This window comes from Dromiciops gliroides, chromosome 2 (assembly GCF_019393635.1).
Source record: "Dromiciops gliroides isolate mDroGli1 chromosome 2, mDroGli1.pri, whole genome shotgun sequence".
Classification (NCBI taxonomy): domain Eukaryota; kingdom Metazoa; phylum Chordata; class Mammalia; order Microbiotheria; family Microbiotheriidae; genus Dromiciops; species Dromiciops gliroides.
In genome coordinates, this window is record NC_057862.1 from 418860986 (window position 1) to 418879410 (window position 18425).

General features: G+C 36.4%; 1 protein-coding gene across 3 annotated transcripts in view; it reads left to right on the plus strand.

Annotated features, from left to right (window-relative positions):
* Nucleotides 1-18425, plus strand: part of GARRE1 (granule associated Rac and RHOG effector 1) — a 138691-nt gene that overhangs the window by 93171 nt on the left and 27095 nt on the right. For all 3 annotated transcript variants that reach the window (XM_043985560.1, XM_043985562.1, XM_043985561.1), the window contains exons 3-7: nucleotides 4426-4632; nucleotides 8481-8621; nucleotides 8822-8917; nucleotides 9042-9203; nucleotides 11091-11249. In XM_043985560.1, the coding sequence (XP_043841495.1) occupies nucleotides 4426-4632; nucleotides 8481-8621; nucleotides 8822-8917; nucleotides 9042-9203; nucleotides 11091-11249 (765 nt within the window). The remainder of the gene's footprint in view (nucleotides 1-4425; nucleotides 4633-8480; nucleotides 8622-8821; nucleotides 8918-9041; nucleotides 9204-11090; nucleotides 11250-18425) is intronic.

An 18425-nucleotide genomic window follows, 5' to 3' on the forward strand; every position in this document is an offset into this window, starting at 1 on the left:
AAACAAACATACACACACACACACACACACACACACATACACGGGCTGTACATATTAACAATTTGTGATTTCATATACAATTCTCTTTTTATAAGGAAATGTTTATAAATAAAATACACACATACCTAGGATAGATACTATAGATGAACCATGAACTAGGCCCAGAATTGAAGAAAAGAAAAAGAGTGGCTGAATTATCTTTAGGAAATTGTGCAGTGCTTTTAATGATCCCCAGCTTTTCACTAAAACAAAGACCCATCTTTTTACATCTGTATTCTTCATGTGAAGAATGTTGCAGTGACAGTAACAGAGTAGTGGAAGAGGGCAGAGGATTATAAAAGCACACAGTTTTTAGACCATGTGTTACCTTTAATTTACCCGATAGTAATCTGAATGTGATTTCTTTGTCCAATGGGAAATGAGTGGACAGGCTGTTTAACAAACTAAATCATACCATAACATTCTCAATATAAACAAAACAAAAAGAAGGAAGCAGCATCTTAATGGAAAGGTGGCTAACAAATACTGCTTGCAAAGGTAAATACAAGAATTGGCAGGGCTAGTTTTATTGTATACTAAAAATAACAAGAAAAGTCATTTCATGGGATGTTTGATCATCTTGTATTGCAGTGCTAATGATAAACATGTACCAAAAGACTGCATGATCACAGCTTCTATACCAACATCAGTTGCAGAGGATGAAGAGATAGAAAAATTCTATAAAGAACTCAAGACCTTCCAAATTATATGAACATGAACTATAACACTTGCTGACCTCTGTGTAAAGGTAGGGGAATAGGTAAGGGTGGCAAGAAAAACATAGGATAGGATGGGCCAGAAACATGGAATGAAATAGGCTAAAGATTTATAGATTACCAAGAAAGATGAGCCTTTACATCACTAATGCCTTCTTTGGGGGGAAAAATAGACATTAGACATGGCAAACACTGAATAACATCACAAAAAATTTTGATTATATTTTAAAAGACAGAAAAAAGATTCATTATTGATATGTTATTCCTGATTCAGCTGTCTGTATAGTCAGACTATTTAAATGTTAGAGCACAGATAACAATTGCTAGAAAGCTAAAAAGAATAATGAGGAAAAGGTTTGACATGTAGTTGAAACAATTAAGTCCTGACTTTCAAATAAAATACTGATAATTATAAGTGGGTAATGAACAGTAGAAAGGATGATACCTGTTATAATTTCATTCAAAAACTTAGCAGATATAAATCAATTACCCTAACAAGCAAAAAAAAAAAAAAAAGAGCCTAAAAATGACCTTAGTCATCTTGTGTTAGGTGAAGTCCTTCAAAACACCCCTCTATGCAGAAAACTTTGTGCTGATGACATAAAGTCCCAGATCTTTGTAGACCATCCTTGAAGAGATCCGTAATCATTCAGAAGAGCTTGGTCACCTGGAAAAACCAAATGGATAAAAAATGCCTGTTTCCCATATATTACCTGCTGTTGGTTCAACAACCAACCTTTAAAATTTGTCCATCGGTAAAGAGGTCTGCAACATACATGTAGGTGTGAGTTAGGCCCAGAATTAAGCAGGAGAATGTATTAGATTGCCTTCAGAAGATTGCAGAGCTCTTTCAGTGACATCAGACTTCTCCCAGAAACAAAAACCCATTAAAAAATACCAATTATCCATTAGTGTAATCATATGACTTTGAGACAGGGAATACATCATTCTGCAGAGAACTGAGCTACATGGTGGGTTTGAACAGACTGCAAAGTAAAGCAAATATGGAATTTAGAGTCATCCGTGAAATGTTTGGCCAAAAAATAATAAGGGTTGGTCTTATGATCAGAGTAAGGGATAACAGTCAGAAAGCCAGAGGGCTTAATTATATCCTCACAATATCAGGAGAAAGGGAGGATGAGTTCTGGAATATTGGGTGGGCCCCTAGTATCAGATTTGTAGGAACACATGGAAAAAAGTTGAATGTGAAAGGTAGGTATGGATAACTTCCAATCTGTATCATTGGAGTGAACATCCAAATTGATAAGATCATACGTACATTTAAGTGTTCTAACTCTGATTCTGCACTTCTGGCACATTGGAAAGAATGTTGGATATGGAGTCAGAAAACTTGGTTTTAAGGTCTAGTTCTGCTTCTCACTGCCTGGATAAATAAGAACCAGTCTCTTAACTACTCTAGTCCTCATTTTCCTCATTGGTAAAATGAAAGGGTTTGACTAGATGACTTCTAAGTACCCTTCTGGCTCTAAATTTGTCATTCTGTGACTTTGTTGTCTCAGAGGCCATCAAGTCCAATCCATACCTGAACAGGTATCCTCTCTAAAACAAACCTGACTAGTAGTTCTCTAACCTCTGAAAACTCTTTTTTTTTTTTTTTTTTTGCTGGGGCAATGGGGGTTAAGTGACTTGCCCAGGGTCACACAGCTAGTAAGTGTCAAGTGTCTGAGGCCGGATTTGAACTCAGGTACTCCTCAATCCAGGGGCAGTGCTTAATCCACTGCGCCACCTAGCTGCCCTCTGAAAACTCTTAATGAGGGAGAATTTACTATCTTCTGAGATACTCTTTTTAAAAATAATAATAAACATTTTAATTTAAAGTTATGAGTTCTAAATTCTATCCCTTCTCCTTTTACCCCTCCCTGAGGCAGTAAGCAATCAGATATAGGTTATACCTGTGCAGTTATTTAAAGCATTAACATATTAATAATTTTGTATAAGAAAACCTGAATAAAATGAAAGAATGAAAGTGAAAAATAGCATGCTTCAGTCTGTATTCAATCACTATCAGTTCTTGGGAGGTGAATAGTATGTTTCATCATTAGTCCTTTGGGATTGTCTTGGATCATTGTATTGCTGAGAATAGTTGTCATTCAGTTTTTCATCAAATAATATTGCTGCCACTGTGCACAGCATTCTCCTGGTTCTGCTCACTTCACTATACATCAATTCATGTAAGTCTTTCCAGGCCTTTCTGAAGTTGTCCCTGTTTGTCATTTCTCATATTCTTTTTGGGGGGGGGCTAAGGCAATGAGGGTTAAGTGCTTACCCAGGGTCACACAGCTGGTAAGTGTCAAGTATTTGAGGCTGGATTTGAACTCGGGTCCTCCTGAATCCAGGGCTGGTGCTTTATCCACTGTGCCACCTAGCTGCCCCCCATTTCTTATATTCTGAGACACTTTTTTTTCATAAGGCAGTTGGGATTAAGTGATTTGCCCAGGGTCACACAGCTAGTGTCAAGTGTCTGAGGCCAGATTTGAACTCAGGTCCTCCTGACTCCAGGGCCTGTGCTTTATCCACTGTGCCCCCTAGCTGATTCCTGAGACATTCTTGAACACTCTACTCTTAAATAGTCCTAATTGTTAGGAAGTGTTTGTTTTCTTCCTCTCTAAATCTATTTCTCTACAACTTTTCATCCATTTCTTTTACTTCTCTCTGGAATTGAACAGAAAATTCTAATCGTTATAAAGAGACAGTCTTTGAAATGCTTTAAGACATTGGTCATACTAGCTATATGACCCTGGGTAAATTCCCTTCCCTTCTGTAAGCCTCAGTTTCTGCATCTGTGAAATGAGAAAATTCTTGCATATAACACCCCAGCTTCTGGATCTGGTAATTTTCTTTTTTTTTTTCTTTTAGTGAGGCAATTGGGGTTAAGTGACTTGCCCAAGGTCACACAGCTAGTAAATGTTAAGTGTCTGAGGCCGGATTTGAACTCAGGTACTCCTGACTCCAAGGCCAGTGCTCTATCCACTGCGCCATCTAGCTGCCCTGGATCTGGTCATTTTTCACTGGCTGATCCCCTTGCTTGGAATTCTCACTGTCTTCATCTCCATCTCTAGGCTTCCTTCAAGCTTTAGCTAAAGTCCCACCTTCAGCAAGAAGCCTTTACCAGTCCTCTATAATCTTAGGGCTTTCCTTCCATTGGTTATCTCCAGTTAATCCTGTATACATTTTGTTCATACAGAAGTTGTTGTCATATTGTCTCCTCCATTAGACTGTGAGCTCTTTGAGAGCATAGACTAATTTGTGCCTTTCTTTCTTTCTCTAGTGTTTATCATAGTGCCTGACACATACTAGTCACTTAAATGCTTGTTGATTAACTGGTATATTTAGAAGAGTACTGGATCTGAAGTCAAAGAACTTAGGTTTAAATTCCAGCTATGCTATTTATTAGTTATATGATCTTGATATGTCACTTCCCCCCACCTCCCTCTGAAAAAATGATTTTTGTCTCAGGTGAAAATATTCCTAAGTATAAAAACATTTTCCAAAACCAAAAATCAATAATTTTTCTGACTTTGTCTCAGTTTGGTTATGCAAGCCAATAATGTCCTATGTTTGTATGAGAATAAGTAAAAATTCTGAACTTTGCTGATTCAGAAACCAAGAACTAAAAAAATCCCTGAAATGTACTTTTCCTTTTTCACAGGTACTGGGTCGATGTTTCTTGACAGTGATGCAAGTTCATTTCCAGTTTTTGTCCCAGGCATTACAGAAGGTGCAGCCAGTGGCTCACTCCTGCTTTGCTGAAACAGTAGTGCAAGAAAGAAAGAATGTTAGTGGCAGTGGGAAAGCTTGCTTAAGTCCTACAACTGAACTGGAAGATGCATTAAGATCTTGGAGAGGGGCTGCAGAGGTAAAAATCACCATTTAGAGAGAATTTTCTTTTACTTCTTACTGCCTGACTATGCTAAGCATGAATTGTTCTGATGTTCTGGGATATCTAGATCTAGATATCAGTTTACCTTGAAAAAGAGCTTTTATAAGTCACTACTCCAAGAAATAGCTATTTATTTTGTTTGGAACTCATTTTTTCAGTATTTGAAGTGTGATCTCTAGTAACTTCAGTCTAACTGATGAGTTCTTATATTGGGAGTAAAAGGGACTCATTAGAAAATTAATTGCAAGTACAAAATAATTAGGTGGATTTTAAAATTTTTTTGTACATGCCTCCTTTAACTGTAGTTAAACCACATACACTTTCTATTTAGGTCTCTAGCTGTGTTTTTTCAATCAAGAAAGTCAGCAGACACTGACTGAATTCTAATTCCTGGAATTCTAATTCCAAGTATTATTTATCTTGACATCTACCATTGCATACTGTGACTTGTGAATGAGAAGCAGACTAATAAGAAATAAAGTGAAAGCCTATGATGCAATATGATCCCTCATCTGGAGTACTCCCATGGCCTTCAGCCTCATCACTGCTTAGCAGAAAGAACATTCACTGAACTAGGTCGGAAGACCAAATCTCAGCTCTGTTACTAGGTGGTTTTAAGACCTTGAATTAAATTACTTCTTTTCTTTGGGCCTTAGTTTTCCCGTTTGGAAAATGGGAGTAGTATACTAGATGATCTCTCAGGTCTTTTCAATTTTTATGACTGTATATATTGTAGACTTCTTTATTTAACCATGCTTCTGTTACCCGCAATAAACCTTACCTGATTTGAGGTAGTATTAGTGGATTCTCATTTGGCTATAGGGTTTTTTTTTTCCCATTTTTAATAAATATTTTATGTACTAACCAACAGAATAGTTCTAAAATCATAGCTTCTGGAAGAACCACTTGTTTTTGCCTGTCTTGTCCCTCTCCTCAAACTTGACCTTGGCCTCCCTTCTCACCTTACATTTTAGTGCAGGGTCACGGAAAACATCCTTGTTGACGACTATTTTGTCCAATGAGATATCCACAGAGTATCTGGTGGGCATGAGGTGGTTGTAGTTATAAACTTTCATGGAGGACTTGATTTTCTATCTCTTCGCAATCTTTTTTTGCCCATTGCTGTGGTCCCCTTTCGAGGGTAGCATTCGATGCCTCCCACCAAGGCATAGCTGTAGGGCCTGTCAGATGTCCCATCATCAATGTTCTTGATGATGACAGCTTTGTGCCCATAGTACCACCTGGCCAGGATCAGCACCACATTCACAGGTTTCATGAACTCGTCCATTTCAACACGAAGCGGTACACTTCTACAGCCAAAAGCAACTCTAGGGTTTTTAATAACCTTCTCAAAGGATCCTTATCAAGTACTCATTAAAGAATCTTAAGTGAATAAGTAAGGGGATCACAACACATGTGCCCCTTTGATAAGTACTTCATAATCATACTGCCTGGGTATGGAAATAAAAGGGCACAAAAAGGATGAACATTTTTCAACTACAAGTAAAAAAATTCCATTCTCTGTTGATAGGATTTTCTGTCACAGGCATGAAAGTAAAATATATGATGGAGAAAGCACTGAGTTCACTCAGGGACCCCTAAGTACTAGTCCTCCAGCTCAGCCAGTAAATGAATATGACTTTTGGCAAATAACTGGACTTCTAATGCTTCAGTTTGCTCTGTGTAAAATGAAGGGATTGTCTTAAGTAATGAGACCCCTTTTCACTTTAACATTCTGCTCCACCAGACTATACTCTGCTCAGGGATAAACAGGAAAAAACACTGCATGAAGTGTACATGTGTAACTTTGACCTTGGACTGGAGTTTCCTCTTTTTAAAAATGAGATGCACTAGATACACTAAAGGTATAAAGCATTTGCTCAGTGCACAAAGACTGGAGCTAATTCCACAGGAAGCTTACATGTCCTATATACTGTAGATGCTTCTATTTATTTTCTTTCTTTCCTTTTTTTTTTTTTTTTTTGAGAGGCAATGGGGGTTAAGTGACTTGCCCAGGGTCACACAGCTAGTAAGTGTTAAGTGTCTGAGGCCAGCTTTGAACTCAGGTCCTCCTGAATCCAGGGCCGGTGCTTTAGCCACTGTACCACCTAGCTGCCCTTGTAGATGCTTCTAACAGCCAGCATCCATACAGGATCTCCTCTTAAATAACTCTTAAATTTATTTGACTTTATGATATTCCTTTCTTTCCTATATGAAGAAAATATTTTTTCTGTGTTAAGTTTATCTTCCTAGGATTTGCTGCTTCTTATTTTCCTAGTATACATTTGACAAAATTTCATATAATACTATATATCTTGAGTTATACAGTAATGAATTTGTAGCAAATAATTTTATATGTAGAATAATCACCTTTAATTATTTTATAGCATACTATGTCTAACATTTTATAATTGACTGAGAAAGCTTTTATCTGCTACTTTGGTAGCTTGCCAGCATGTTAATCATTTAACAGGAAATCCTGTCTGGATGCTGACTGATATGAATATCTGTAGTGTATAGGACAATAAGTAAACTTCCTGTGGAATTAAAGTTCAAGAAGAAACTTCTAGCTTTATTTATTGAATTAGTGTTTTACAAAAGGAAAGTAACCACTAAACTTTTGCCATACTGTTGTTCTCCCTTAGGTCCATACCAGGAGACTACCTTTTGTGACTTCTGTGTAAACATTCTTATGCAAAGGACCTTTGGGTAATCCCTAACTTGCATGATTACCCTTATGGTCAGTAGTAATTAATTTCTTTGAGTATTTTATTCTGAGGTTCAAATTCAATGTTAGTATCTTTTTTTTTTAAGTGAGGCAATTGGGGTTAAGTGACTTGCCCGGGGTCATACAGCTAGTAAGTGTTAAGTGTCTGAGTCCGGATTTGAACTCAGGTCCTCCTGACTCCAGGGCCGGTGCTCTATCCACTGCGCCACCTAGCTGCCCCCAATGTTAGTATCTTAAACAGAAATTTATTTTTTTCATCAAAGCTGTTTGTTTTATCTCCACACTTCCATTTTAAATGGTATTTTATGATTTCCAGAAGTAGAAAAACAGTTTGAGACACTAAGTTATTGATGTCCAGGAAGTTGTTTAGATCACCAAGTTACTAAAAATCAACTAATTTTAGTATGTTTAGTCCCTAGTTACATTTCTTAGGAGTCTCTGGAGTATGAGTGGATTTTTAAACTCCCACTAATTCTTAGAGAAATGGGAATTAACTTTTGATGAAGAACTATATGTGAAATCTTCTACTTTTGCCTTAAAATACATTCTTTCCTGTTTTTGTGGTAGAGTGATTACAATGTTAGGTCACCGTATGAATATCCAACCCATTTGCTTATGTCATAATCCTAAATTGTCTCTCTAAAGCAGGAGAAAAAAAATTATTCCTTGCTTAAGCAGTGCTGCATATAAGCCTACATTTACATAAAGAACTAGCATTTCAACAGTGGCTCTAAAAGCTGTTTCATTCTCTTTGAGATATTTTATTGATATAAAGGTCTATAAGTTTAGCTGGAGACATATTAGTAAATAAAAGTCATTCCTTACTACTTTGTGTTACTGTTTCTTTCATTATTCCTTGCTTATTTTTTTTTTTTTAGTGAGACAATTGGGGCTAAGTAACTTGTCCAGGGTCACACAGCTAGTAAGCGTTAAGTGTCTGAGCCTGGATTTGAACTCAGGTACTCCTGACTCCAAGGCCGGTGCTCTTTCCACTGCGCCACCTAGCTGCCCTTCCTTCCTTAATTTTTATTTGGTTGTTGATATGTTGGTAATTACAAAACCATATTTTACTTACTACTGAATATTTTTGTTTAAGGCAACATCTAGACTGAGAGAGAGAGGCTGTGATGGCTGCTTGGCTGGAATTGAAGTTCAACAGCTCTTCTGTTCACAGAGTGTGGCAATCCCTGAACATCAGCTTAAAGAACTGAACATGAAAATTGACAGTGCTCTTCAAGTTAGTTGTTTGTTTTCTTGTTTGAGGACTTGGAATAGTAAAAGTCATCATCCATAACCAACTGAACTGTTTTAATATGAAATTGTAATAGGACATATCTCAAATCTGTTAATGCCTATTAACATCTATATGTTATTGGACTTTGTTATATCATTGTAATTTGTTATCAAATCGTGATACATGAAAAAATCTTTTTTTAGGCATATAAAATAGCTCTGGAGAGCTTAGGCCACTGTGAATATGCAATGAAAGCTGGTTTCCACTTGAATCCAAAAGCAATTGAAGCAAGTTTACAGGTAACCATTTTTTCTTTTTGTAACTTCTTAACTCTGCCATAAAGCAGTTCCTATTGACTGTGGCATCTTGCCCGATCCCTGTTGCATTGACTACATCTCCTCATTGTTTGATATCTGTTTTAAGGGGTGCTGCAGTGAAGCTGAGGCTCAGCAGACAGGGCGGAGACAAACTCCACCACAGCCAATCCAGTGTGAGCTCCCAACAGTCCCTGTCCAGATAGGATCACATTTTTTAAGAGGAATATCTTTTAATGAATCTGCAGCTGACAACCTGAAGTTAAAAACGGTAACTTTAATTTAAATCCAGACAGCTTGAGTATAAGTTTTAAAATATATTTGATAGGAATTTTTGTTCAGGAAATGAAAAGAGGTTCAAGAAAGAAAAAATTTTGGAAGAAAGTCCAAATTTCCTTAAGCATAGTTAAACCTCATTGGTGTCTCTAACACTAAGTCAGCTTTAAATAAATGTCATTAATAAATTGTAATAATTATAAATAAATATAAGCATGTCCCGTGACCTAGCTATGCCACTGCTAGGCTTATGGAAAAAAGAGCAAAAAAATAGGAAAGTATCTTATATGTACAAAAACATTTATAGCAGCTCTCTTTGTGGTGGCAAAAAAGTAGAAACTAACAGGATGCCCATCACTTGAGGAATGACTGAATAAATGTTGATGTATGAATGTGATAGAATTCTATTATACTGTGAGAAAGGAGGAAACTGATTATTTCAAAGAGATGTTAGTTTACATGAACTAATGCAAAGTGAGGTGAGCAGAACCAAGGGAACAATTTGTACTGTAATACTAATATTATAGAAATGAATAATTTGAAAGACTTTCAGTCATGAAAACTGAAATGAGCAAAACCAGAGAACAATTTTATAATAATAATTTTGCACCCAGACAACTTTAAAGGCTTATATGAACTACGATTAAAGTAGCAATTGTCCATAATTCCAGAGGACTGGTGATAAAACATATTATCCACATCTTCATAGAGAGGTGATAGACTTAGGATATAGAATGAGACATGTATTTTTACATATAGCCAATCAGGGAATTTGTTTTGCTTGACTGTGCATATTTCTTACAGTGAGTTTGTTTTTCTTTTCCTTTTTATTCAATGGGATGGGTGGTGAGGTGGGAGGGAGAGAAGTAGATTTCTGTTAATTAAAAAAAAAAACCACTTAAAATAGAAAGGCAGTGGGTACTATAGGTCTGAAATATTGTATGTACTGTCATTTCCGATCACTGTATTACTAATTTTGCTTAATTGTTTTATTTATAAAAGATCTCTCATAGGATGGGTTAACCTTAAAATGTTTATAATGTAAAAACAAAATGTATCTGTAAAATTTTTTTAAATATAAGTTTGTATACATTTTAATATTTTTATAAATTTAACATAACACAATTATTACAAACTTCCATTTAAGTCTTCCCCTAATTGCCTCATCAGAATTTGGAGGTAACTTTGGATTCTTGCAGGCTTTTTCAGTGGATTATAAACTCTGGAAAGTTCTACCAAGCTGGAAAGTCTTCAAACTGGGATTGTGTAATAGAATTTGTATCTATCATCCAAGGACCAATCTATCAGAGAGGAACTTTACTAAGTGATGAATTTTTGGGGTCAGGGTTAGGGTGGTAGAGGGAGAGAAAAAGCAACACAAGAAATAGTAAAAAATGGTTACAATCTTTTTTTTTTTTAAACTAACAAGTCTTTAACTCCTTAAATGTCACTACCTTAAAGGGAGAGGGAAATCTAGATATCATCTAAAAGATACATTGATTGTCATTTGTGTTTTCCATTAGATTTTATTTCCCTTTTTAGTAAAATTAAGGATTTTAAAGTATCTCAACAAAGCCAGGATTATTGAGTATGTGATATGTTTTACATCTAGGTCTCTAGGATTCAAATTCTTAATTTATAAATCTAAAATTTTAGATGGCTAGTGCAATGTAAGACATCCAGTGGATCTGTATAAATAATTGAGTAATGATGAACTGATTATATCTTCTTTAAGAAATTAAAAGCATAAGATAAAGCAATTTTAACAAAACCTGTTGCTCCTAATAATAATTGTACAAATAAATGCAAAAATACCTTTCTGCAAAATTTCACTAATAGCATAGTTTTTGTCTTATATGATTTCCTTCCTATTACTATATAGCACACGATGCTACAGCTGATTAAAGAAGCAGGCTGTCATAATGGAATTACAGCAAGGGATGATTCTCCAGTAACTGAAGTGTTGAACCAGGTTTGCCCTTCTACTTGGCGAGGTGCCTGTAAGACCGCTGTGCAGTTATTATTTGGCCAAGCTGGACTGGTAAGTAAATGTGGCCACAAAATGTGACCTTGAGTCAGTTAACTTCTCAGAGCCTCATCCCTTTCATCTCAGTGAATTACTGTATTTGTATGTGTATTTGCATACAAAACTATCACAGTTTAAAGAATTTCAAATAGATGTTAAAGTTTACTTAAAAGAAAAAATCAGAAATAGATGTTTTATATATAGGTGTTTTTTTCTCTTTATGGATTAGCTAATACTAAAAATATCTTGAATTTGAAAACACATCAAATCTCTAAGTTCAGCTCTTATTGCTTAATTTTCTCAAGTTTTGGAAAGACTGTATATTCAGTTCTGTAGAGCTACATGGGGCAGAGAGATTACAAACACATCACAATTATTATTGTTACTTGTTCTGTTATTGTTGAGTCATTTCAGTTGCGTCTGACTCTGTGTCCCCATTTGGGTTTTTCTTGGCAAAGATTCTGGAGTGGTTTGTCATTGCATTCTCCAATGCATTTTGCAGATGAGAAATATGAGGCAAACAGGGTTAAATCACTTACTTAGGTTCACATAGCTAGTGCCTGAGGCCAGATTTGAACTGAGAAAGGTGAGTCTTCCTAACTCTAGGCCTGCCACTACATCCACTGTGCCATTTGGCTGTCCAGAAAATTGTTACTAACAATAACAATAAGAAACAGCTCACAATTACATAGTACTTTAAGGCTTATAAAGTATTCTCTTTATTATTGATGAGGTAGATAATGCAAACATTTTCTGCATTTTTCAGGTGAACAAACTGAGTCTCAGAGAACTTAAGTCAATTAATCAGCAAACATTTATTAAGCCGTTACTATGTGTTGGCACTATGCTAAGCAAAACAGCCTCTGCCCTCAAGGAATTTAGTGTTGATCAAGGGCTCAAACTTATTTCTTTTGATTCTATGATTTGTATCCTTTCCACTACCCTTTTTAGTACTTGAAAAGCAGATTTTTCCCATCTTCTTAATGAAAACACTTGACTGCCCTATGTATGCCACCATAGTGTTGTTTTTTGTTGAATCTACAGGCAGTCTCTTCTAAGAAAGTATTAATAAAATGTAAATTCTAGCTAGATTATTAATTAACACACAGTTTAGTGCTGGAGATTAATGTAGATTTCTAAAGAAAATTCTAGATTTAATTAGGAGAGAATAATGAGATCACAATGTAAGAATATTGAAAATTAGGAGAAAGAAAGGCTTATTAAGGAATTCAGTGAATTCTACCAAAAATTGTTAATATCACTTGAATAGCATAACATACCGCCAAGCTGAAATATTATATTCTTCACATGAGGTTTCATGTGATGCCATACCATATTTTTAAGATTATTGTTCAGTGGGTGGGGAGAAAGAGGAAGCACCTGTACAACATGAACAATAGTTGTCCTTGGTACAGGAAGCCACTTCCCAAGGACCCACCAGACTGGGGGGAGAAATGTGTTAAACATATCTTACATTTATGATACTCAGAGCTTGGGTTTCTAAATCATGAAAGGATAAGCAATTATATACCTTTTGTTTTACTGCTTTAAATTTAAAAAAAATTTAAGTGATGTGATAGGTTAGTTAAATTGCCATGTAGATCATCGTTAAAACAGAAAAGGATACTGAACAGTTAATATAAAACATGATGATGATAACAGAAAGCTGGGCATGAGAAATGCTCAAAACAAAAATTCACTAGATTTATTCTTTTCTTCCAAAATTATCTAAATTTTGAGCTAGGAAACTTGCATTTGTAGTTTTAAGCCATACAGTTATTATGCACATTATTTTTTATATTGTGCCTACAAATATACATCCTGTTATGTTATGGTTTCATAGAATAAGATGATAGTCAACAACATGCATTTATTAAGCAGCTACTCTGTGACAGTCACTATGGTAAGTTAAAACACTGAATGATGGATCTGGCCTCAGACATAACTGTGTGACCCTGGGCAAATCACTTAACCCCCTACTGCCCCGCAAAAAAAGACAAAAACAAAAACCACTGAATGGACTATATGTAGACTGTACTGTTTTATATTGACTGTTGAAGGTGTTTTCTGGTTGTTGTATTTACTGCTGATTTTGCCAATTATTCCAAATGGGTTGTTTTGGGACAGTGTTTTGAGATGGAGTATGGATATAGAAAATAAAGCTGTAACAATTGAGTGACTAGTGTCAATTTCCATCAGTGCATAAAAGCTTTGTGGCAAGTAGGACAAACAAAGATGTGCAGAGTGATTTGTTTTCAGGTAAGTTTGATACATGGAGGGAGTCATTTGAAAGCATCAACAAATTTTTTTCAAGTTTCTAAATAAAAATATAATATACTCTAAATTGAAATATCTGCTGTTGTACAACCTTGCTTTGACTGAGTGAAGTTTGAATCACTGGACACTTTCAGAATTGCTTTTTTACTGTTTTCAAGTGCACATAGTAAAGTTGCTTGTGAAAAGGGCACTAGATCATTATGTGATTGAACAAACATTTAATTAGTACTTTCTGGATACAAAAAAACTGATCCTTTTAGCTGAGGGTGATCATGAAAAGATTAATGCAGTTTAATAGAATGTAATTTCTTTTAGGGCAGGAACTTTAAAAAATATTTTTAGTGCTTAGTACAATGTAAACACTTACATATTTGTGGATTGAATGGATATATTAGATTTTTAAAATTTGGATGCTAACGCCAAAGAGGGACTCGAACGATCTCTTAGCTTGTCCTTTTAAGAATGCTTTTCTTATTTGCACTGTTAATTTACTTAACCATTTTCTAAACAAATAGAGTAAAACTCAAGCTCAGTATGTTAGAGTCATTGCAGATGAAAAATTAGTCGAGTTTGAATTAATGAAATTTTCCCATGTTTCAAACTGCTTTGAATCCTGTAAGAAAACAATTTGGCTATCACTGCATGGTGATCATCTTTTTTTTTTTTTTTAGTGAGGCAATTGGGATTAAGTGACTTGCCCAGGGTCACACAGCTAGTAAGTGTTAAGTGTCTGAGGCCAGATTTGAACTCAGGTACTCCTGACTCCGGGGCCGATGCTCTATCCACTGCGCCACCTAGCTGCCCCAGCATGGAGATCTTCTACAAGAGGCACAGAAAAAGTGTTTGTTTTTTCTTAAAGTTGTAAAAAAGGGATTTCATTTCAGTCCTATTCAACAAATATTAAGTAAGGACTTAACTCTTTGTACATCATTGTGCTAGGTGTTAAGGACACAAAGATGTTTGGTTACAACACCAATCTTGCTTTTAAACTTCCTGTCAATCCATTGTGGAGGAGAGAGGGATTGAGATAAGGCAAGTACACAGGTAAATATAATCATTATAAAGGAAGGTTCCCCCAAAAGTACTGCATGATATTCGGTGGAAGGGAGCAAACACTTTAGGTTAGGCAGGGAAAAAAAGAAGGCTTAGTGATTCTAATCATTAGTTATTTGTTTGCAGCAAGCATTCTTTGCTTTTTAAATTTTGAGTTACAAATTCCTTCCTCCTCCCCCACCAACTGAGAAGGCAAGCAATATGATAAGAGAAGCCTTAAAGATAGACTATTTTACCTGAAATTTGATTTGTCTTCTAATGATTCAGGTTCAAAGTGCCCCACAAATCTCTTAGATTCCTATATTTCTCTGGATTAAAATTATGCCAGTAGTAGTGTATAATTTCTTGGATGGTAGAAGACTTTTTGTTTCTGTTTTTGTTTTTGTATGGCAATGAGGGTTAAGTGACTTGCCTAGGGTCACACAGCTAGTAAATGTCAAGTGTCTAAGGCTGAATTTGAACTCAGGTCCTCTTGAATCCAGGGTTGGTGCTTTATTCACTGTGCCACCTAGCTGCCCCCAAAGACTTTTTTTTTTTTGCAGGGCAATGGGGGTTAAATGACTTGCCCAGGGTCACGCAGCTAGTATGTGTCAAGTGTCTGAGGCTGGATTTGAACTCAGGTATTCCTGAATCCAGGGCCGGTGCTTTATCCAATGCGCCACCTAGCTGCCGCCCCCCCCCCCAAGACTTTTGAAGAAGAGTAAACTTGATGAGTTTAGATCATGACTGTTAATGAAAGCATCATGAATTTCTGGTATTGTGTACTTCTGCTAACTTGGAAAAGGAGTCAGAAATGAATTGACCAATACTATTTGATCAATAATTGATTTCGATGCCTTTATTATACATCTCTAATCATTTTCACAATTAATTTTAGGTAAGTGAATATCATAGTAGAAATTTTTTTGTAGAATTTCACAGTTCACTGTACCTCAGAGACTATCTAGTCCAATCTGTACTTGACCAAGTTCCCTCTCTATCACATAACCCAGCAAGTATTTATCCACCCTTGGCTAAAAGACCTCTAGTGAGGGAAGACCCATTGCTTCTTGGGACAACACGTTCTCCTTTCGCATTGCTTTAATTGTTGGGAAGATCTTTTTGTCCAAAGTATCTTTGCCTCTTTGGAACTTCCATCCATTGATTTTAGTTCTTTTTTGTGAAACCAAGCATAACAAATCTAATTCTTCTTTCATGTGAAAGCTTTCTAAATATTTGAACACATCTTTTGTGCCCACTATGTCTTCTCTCCTTCAACTAGTACTGTAGCCTTTCACCATCCCAGTTGTCTTTCTCTGGACACTGAAGGAAGTGTTCTAGAACTGAAATACCTAGAACACAACACAGAATTCCAGTATGACATACCGCTTTTCACCTCCCTGAGTCCTAGACACTATGTTTTTCAATGTAGCCTGAGATTTTATTAGCTTTCTTAGGTCTTATATTAGACTGTTTACTCATATTGAACTTGCAGTCCTCTAAGACTGTCAGACCTTTTTCGGATGAATTGCTGTCCAGCCAATTCTCCAAATCTTGAACTTGTAAAGTTCATTTTTTTGAACCCAACTATAATGCTTTAAGTTTATCCCTATTATATCTTGGTTTTGTTGTTGTTGGGGTTTTGGGGGGGGCAGGGCAATGAGGATTAAGTGACTTGCCCAGGGTCACATAGCTAGTAAGGGTCAAATGTCTGAGGTCGGATTTGAACTTGAGTCCTCCTGAATACAGGGCCAGTGCTTTATCTACTGTGCCACCCAGCTGCCCCTATCACTATTATATCTTATTTAATTCCTCCCAAGTGCCTACCAAGATTTTTTTAATCTGAAGGACACTGCCCTCCTATGTGTTAGATTTGTCTCTCCTAACTTTGTATCATCTTCTAATTTGATGAGTATGCTGTTCATGATTTTATCCATTCAAGTCATTGAAAAAAATGTTAAATGGTACAGGACCAAACAAAGCTAATGGAGACCCTTTATTCAATACCTTCCAGAGTGATACTGGAATGTTGGGGACTTTTCTTTGGGCCTAGTTCTTCAACCAGTTTCCAAGCCACCTGATTACCTTGTTGGCTAGCCCACATCTATCCAGCTTCCCTATAACACTTTATCAGATGATTTTTTGAAATCTAAGTAAGCTGTATTTGTAGCATTCCTTTGATTTACTAGTTTAGTAATTTACTATTCTTTCTATTCTTTTTTTTTTTTTTTTGGTGAGGCGATGAGGGTTAAATGACTTGCCCAGGGTCATACAGCTAGTAAGTGTCAAGTGTCTCGGGCTGGATTTGAACTCAGGTCCTCCTGAGATTAGTGTGATGTGATCTGTCTTTGATATGACCATCTTGGCTCTTTGTTAAGACTACTTCCTTTTCTAGATGTTCACTAATGATTCCTTTAATAATAGGTTCTAGAATTTTCCCAGAAATCAAAGTCAAGCATACTAGCCTATAGTTTATATGTCTCATCTTTCTTTAGAAAGTCAGGACAACTTTCATTACATACCTTGAATAACAACTCTCTGATAACTATTTTTGTTATATCCTTTCCATTCCAAAGATTATTCTCAGAGGCAGCTAGATGGCACAGTGGATAGAGCACCGGCCCTGGATTCAGGAGGACCTGAGTTCAAATCCGGCCTCAGACACTTGACACTTACTAGCTATGTGACTCTGGGAAAGTCACTTAACCCTCATTCTCCCCCACACCCCCCAAAAAAACCCAAACACAAAGATTATTCTCCTTGGCAGAATCCAGTTCCAGGTAGCATGGAAATGTATTTGGAAATCTGAGAACCTGTGTTCTTCCTCTTAATTACCTCTGCCCAGCTTATCTCTAGAATGAGGATGTTGGACTAGATGACCTCTGAAGTACCTTGTAATTTTCAGTCATTAAATCTTCATACTTATGGAAACTGAGGCAAAATAAAACCAGAACTGGTCTTTTTTACTGTCTCTAGTTAGCATCCAGGCCACACTGAGCTGTGGCTTTATCCCCTCTCTGAGCTGCTTTTCTGTCCCAATATAATTTTAAAATAACAGACTCTTCTTGTTACTATCTTTAGCTTTTCTTCTAACCTTAAAGTCCTTTGTATTTTAGCACTTCTGACTTGATAGGCCTGGGCCTTTCATTTCTCTTCATCCTCTTTTACCTGCCTCCAATTTCTATAGGTGTCTTTTAAAAATTGAAGTTGAGTGGGGTTTTCCCCTTGAATACATATTATACTTTTTTTTTTTTTTTGCGGGGCAATGGGGGTTAAGTGACTTGAACAGGGTCACGCAGCTAGTAAGTGTCAAGTGTCTGAAGCTGGATTTGAACTCAGGTACTCCTGAATCCAGGGCCAGCGCTTTAATCACTGCGCCATCTAGCTGCCCCCATATTATACTTTTTAGGCAACTCTCCTTTGGATAGTTTTATTCTTTTCTCTAAATGTTTTAAAATATGTTCTCCCCACATCTGAAATGTATGTCAGACTATTATCAGTTTTCTTCTCCTTCTTTATCGCATATTCTAAGATTGAGTGGTCACTTCCTCCCAAGGCTCCCAAAATTTTGACTCCCAACAGCCAGTTCCTCCTTTTAGTAAAAATCCAGAATAGTATTTCCTTTTTTGGTTCCTCTAAATTTTCTGACATTATCATTAAAGCAAGTCAAGAAATTATTAGTCACTTTGCTTTCTGGAAAGAGGAAGGGTTCCTCCCCTTCCCCTCTCCCCTTCCCCTCCCCAAAGCATCTGGTTGCACAGTGTTTGATAGAGTGTTGGGCCTAGAATCAGGAAGACCTGAATTCAAATACAGCCTCAAACACTGTTTGCCTCAGTTTCCTCAGGTGTAGAATGGAGATAATAGCACCTACCTTGCATGGTT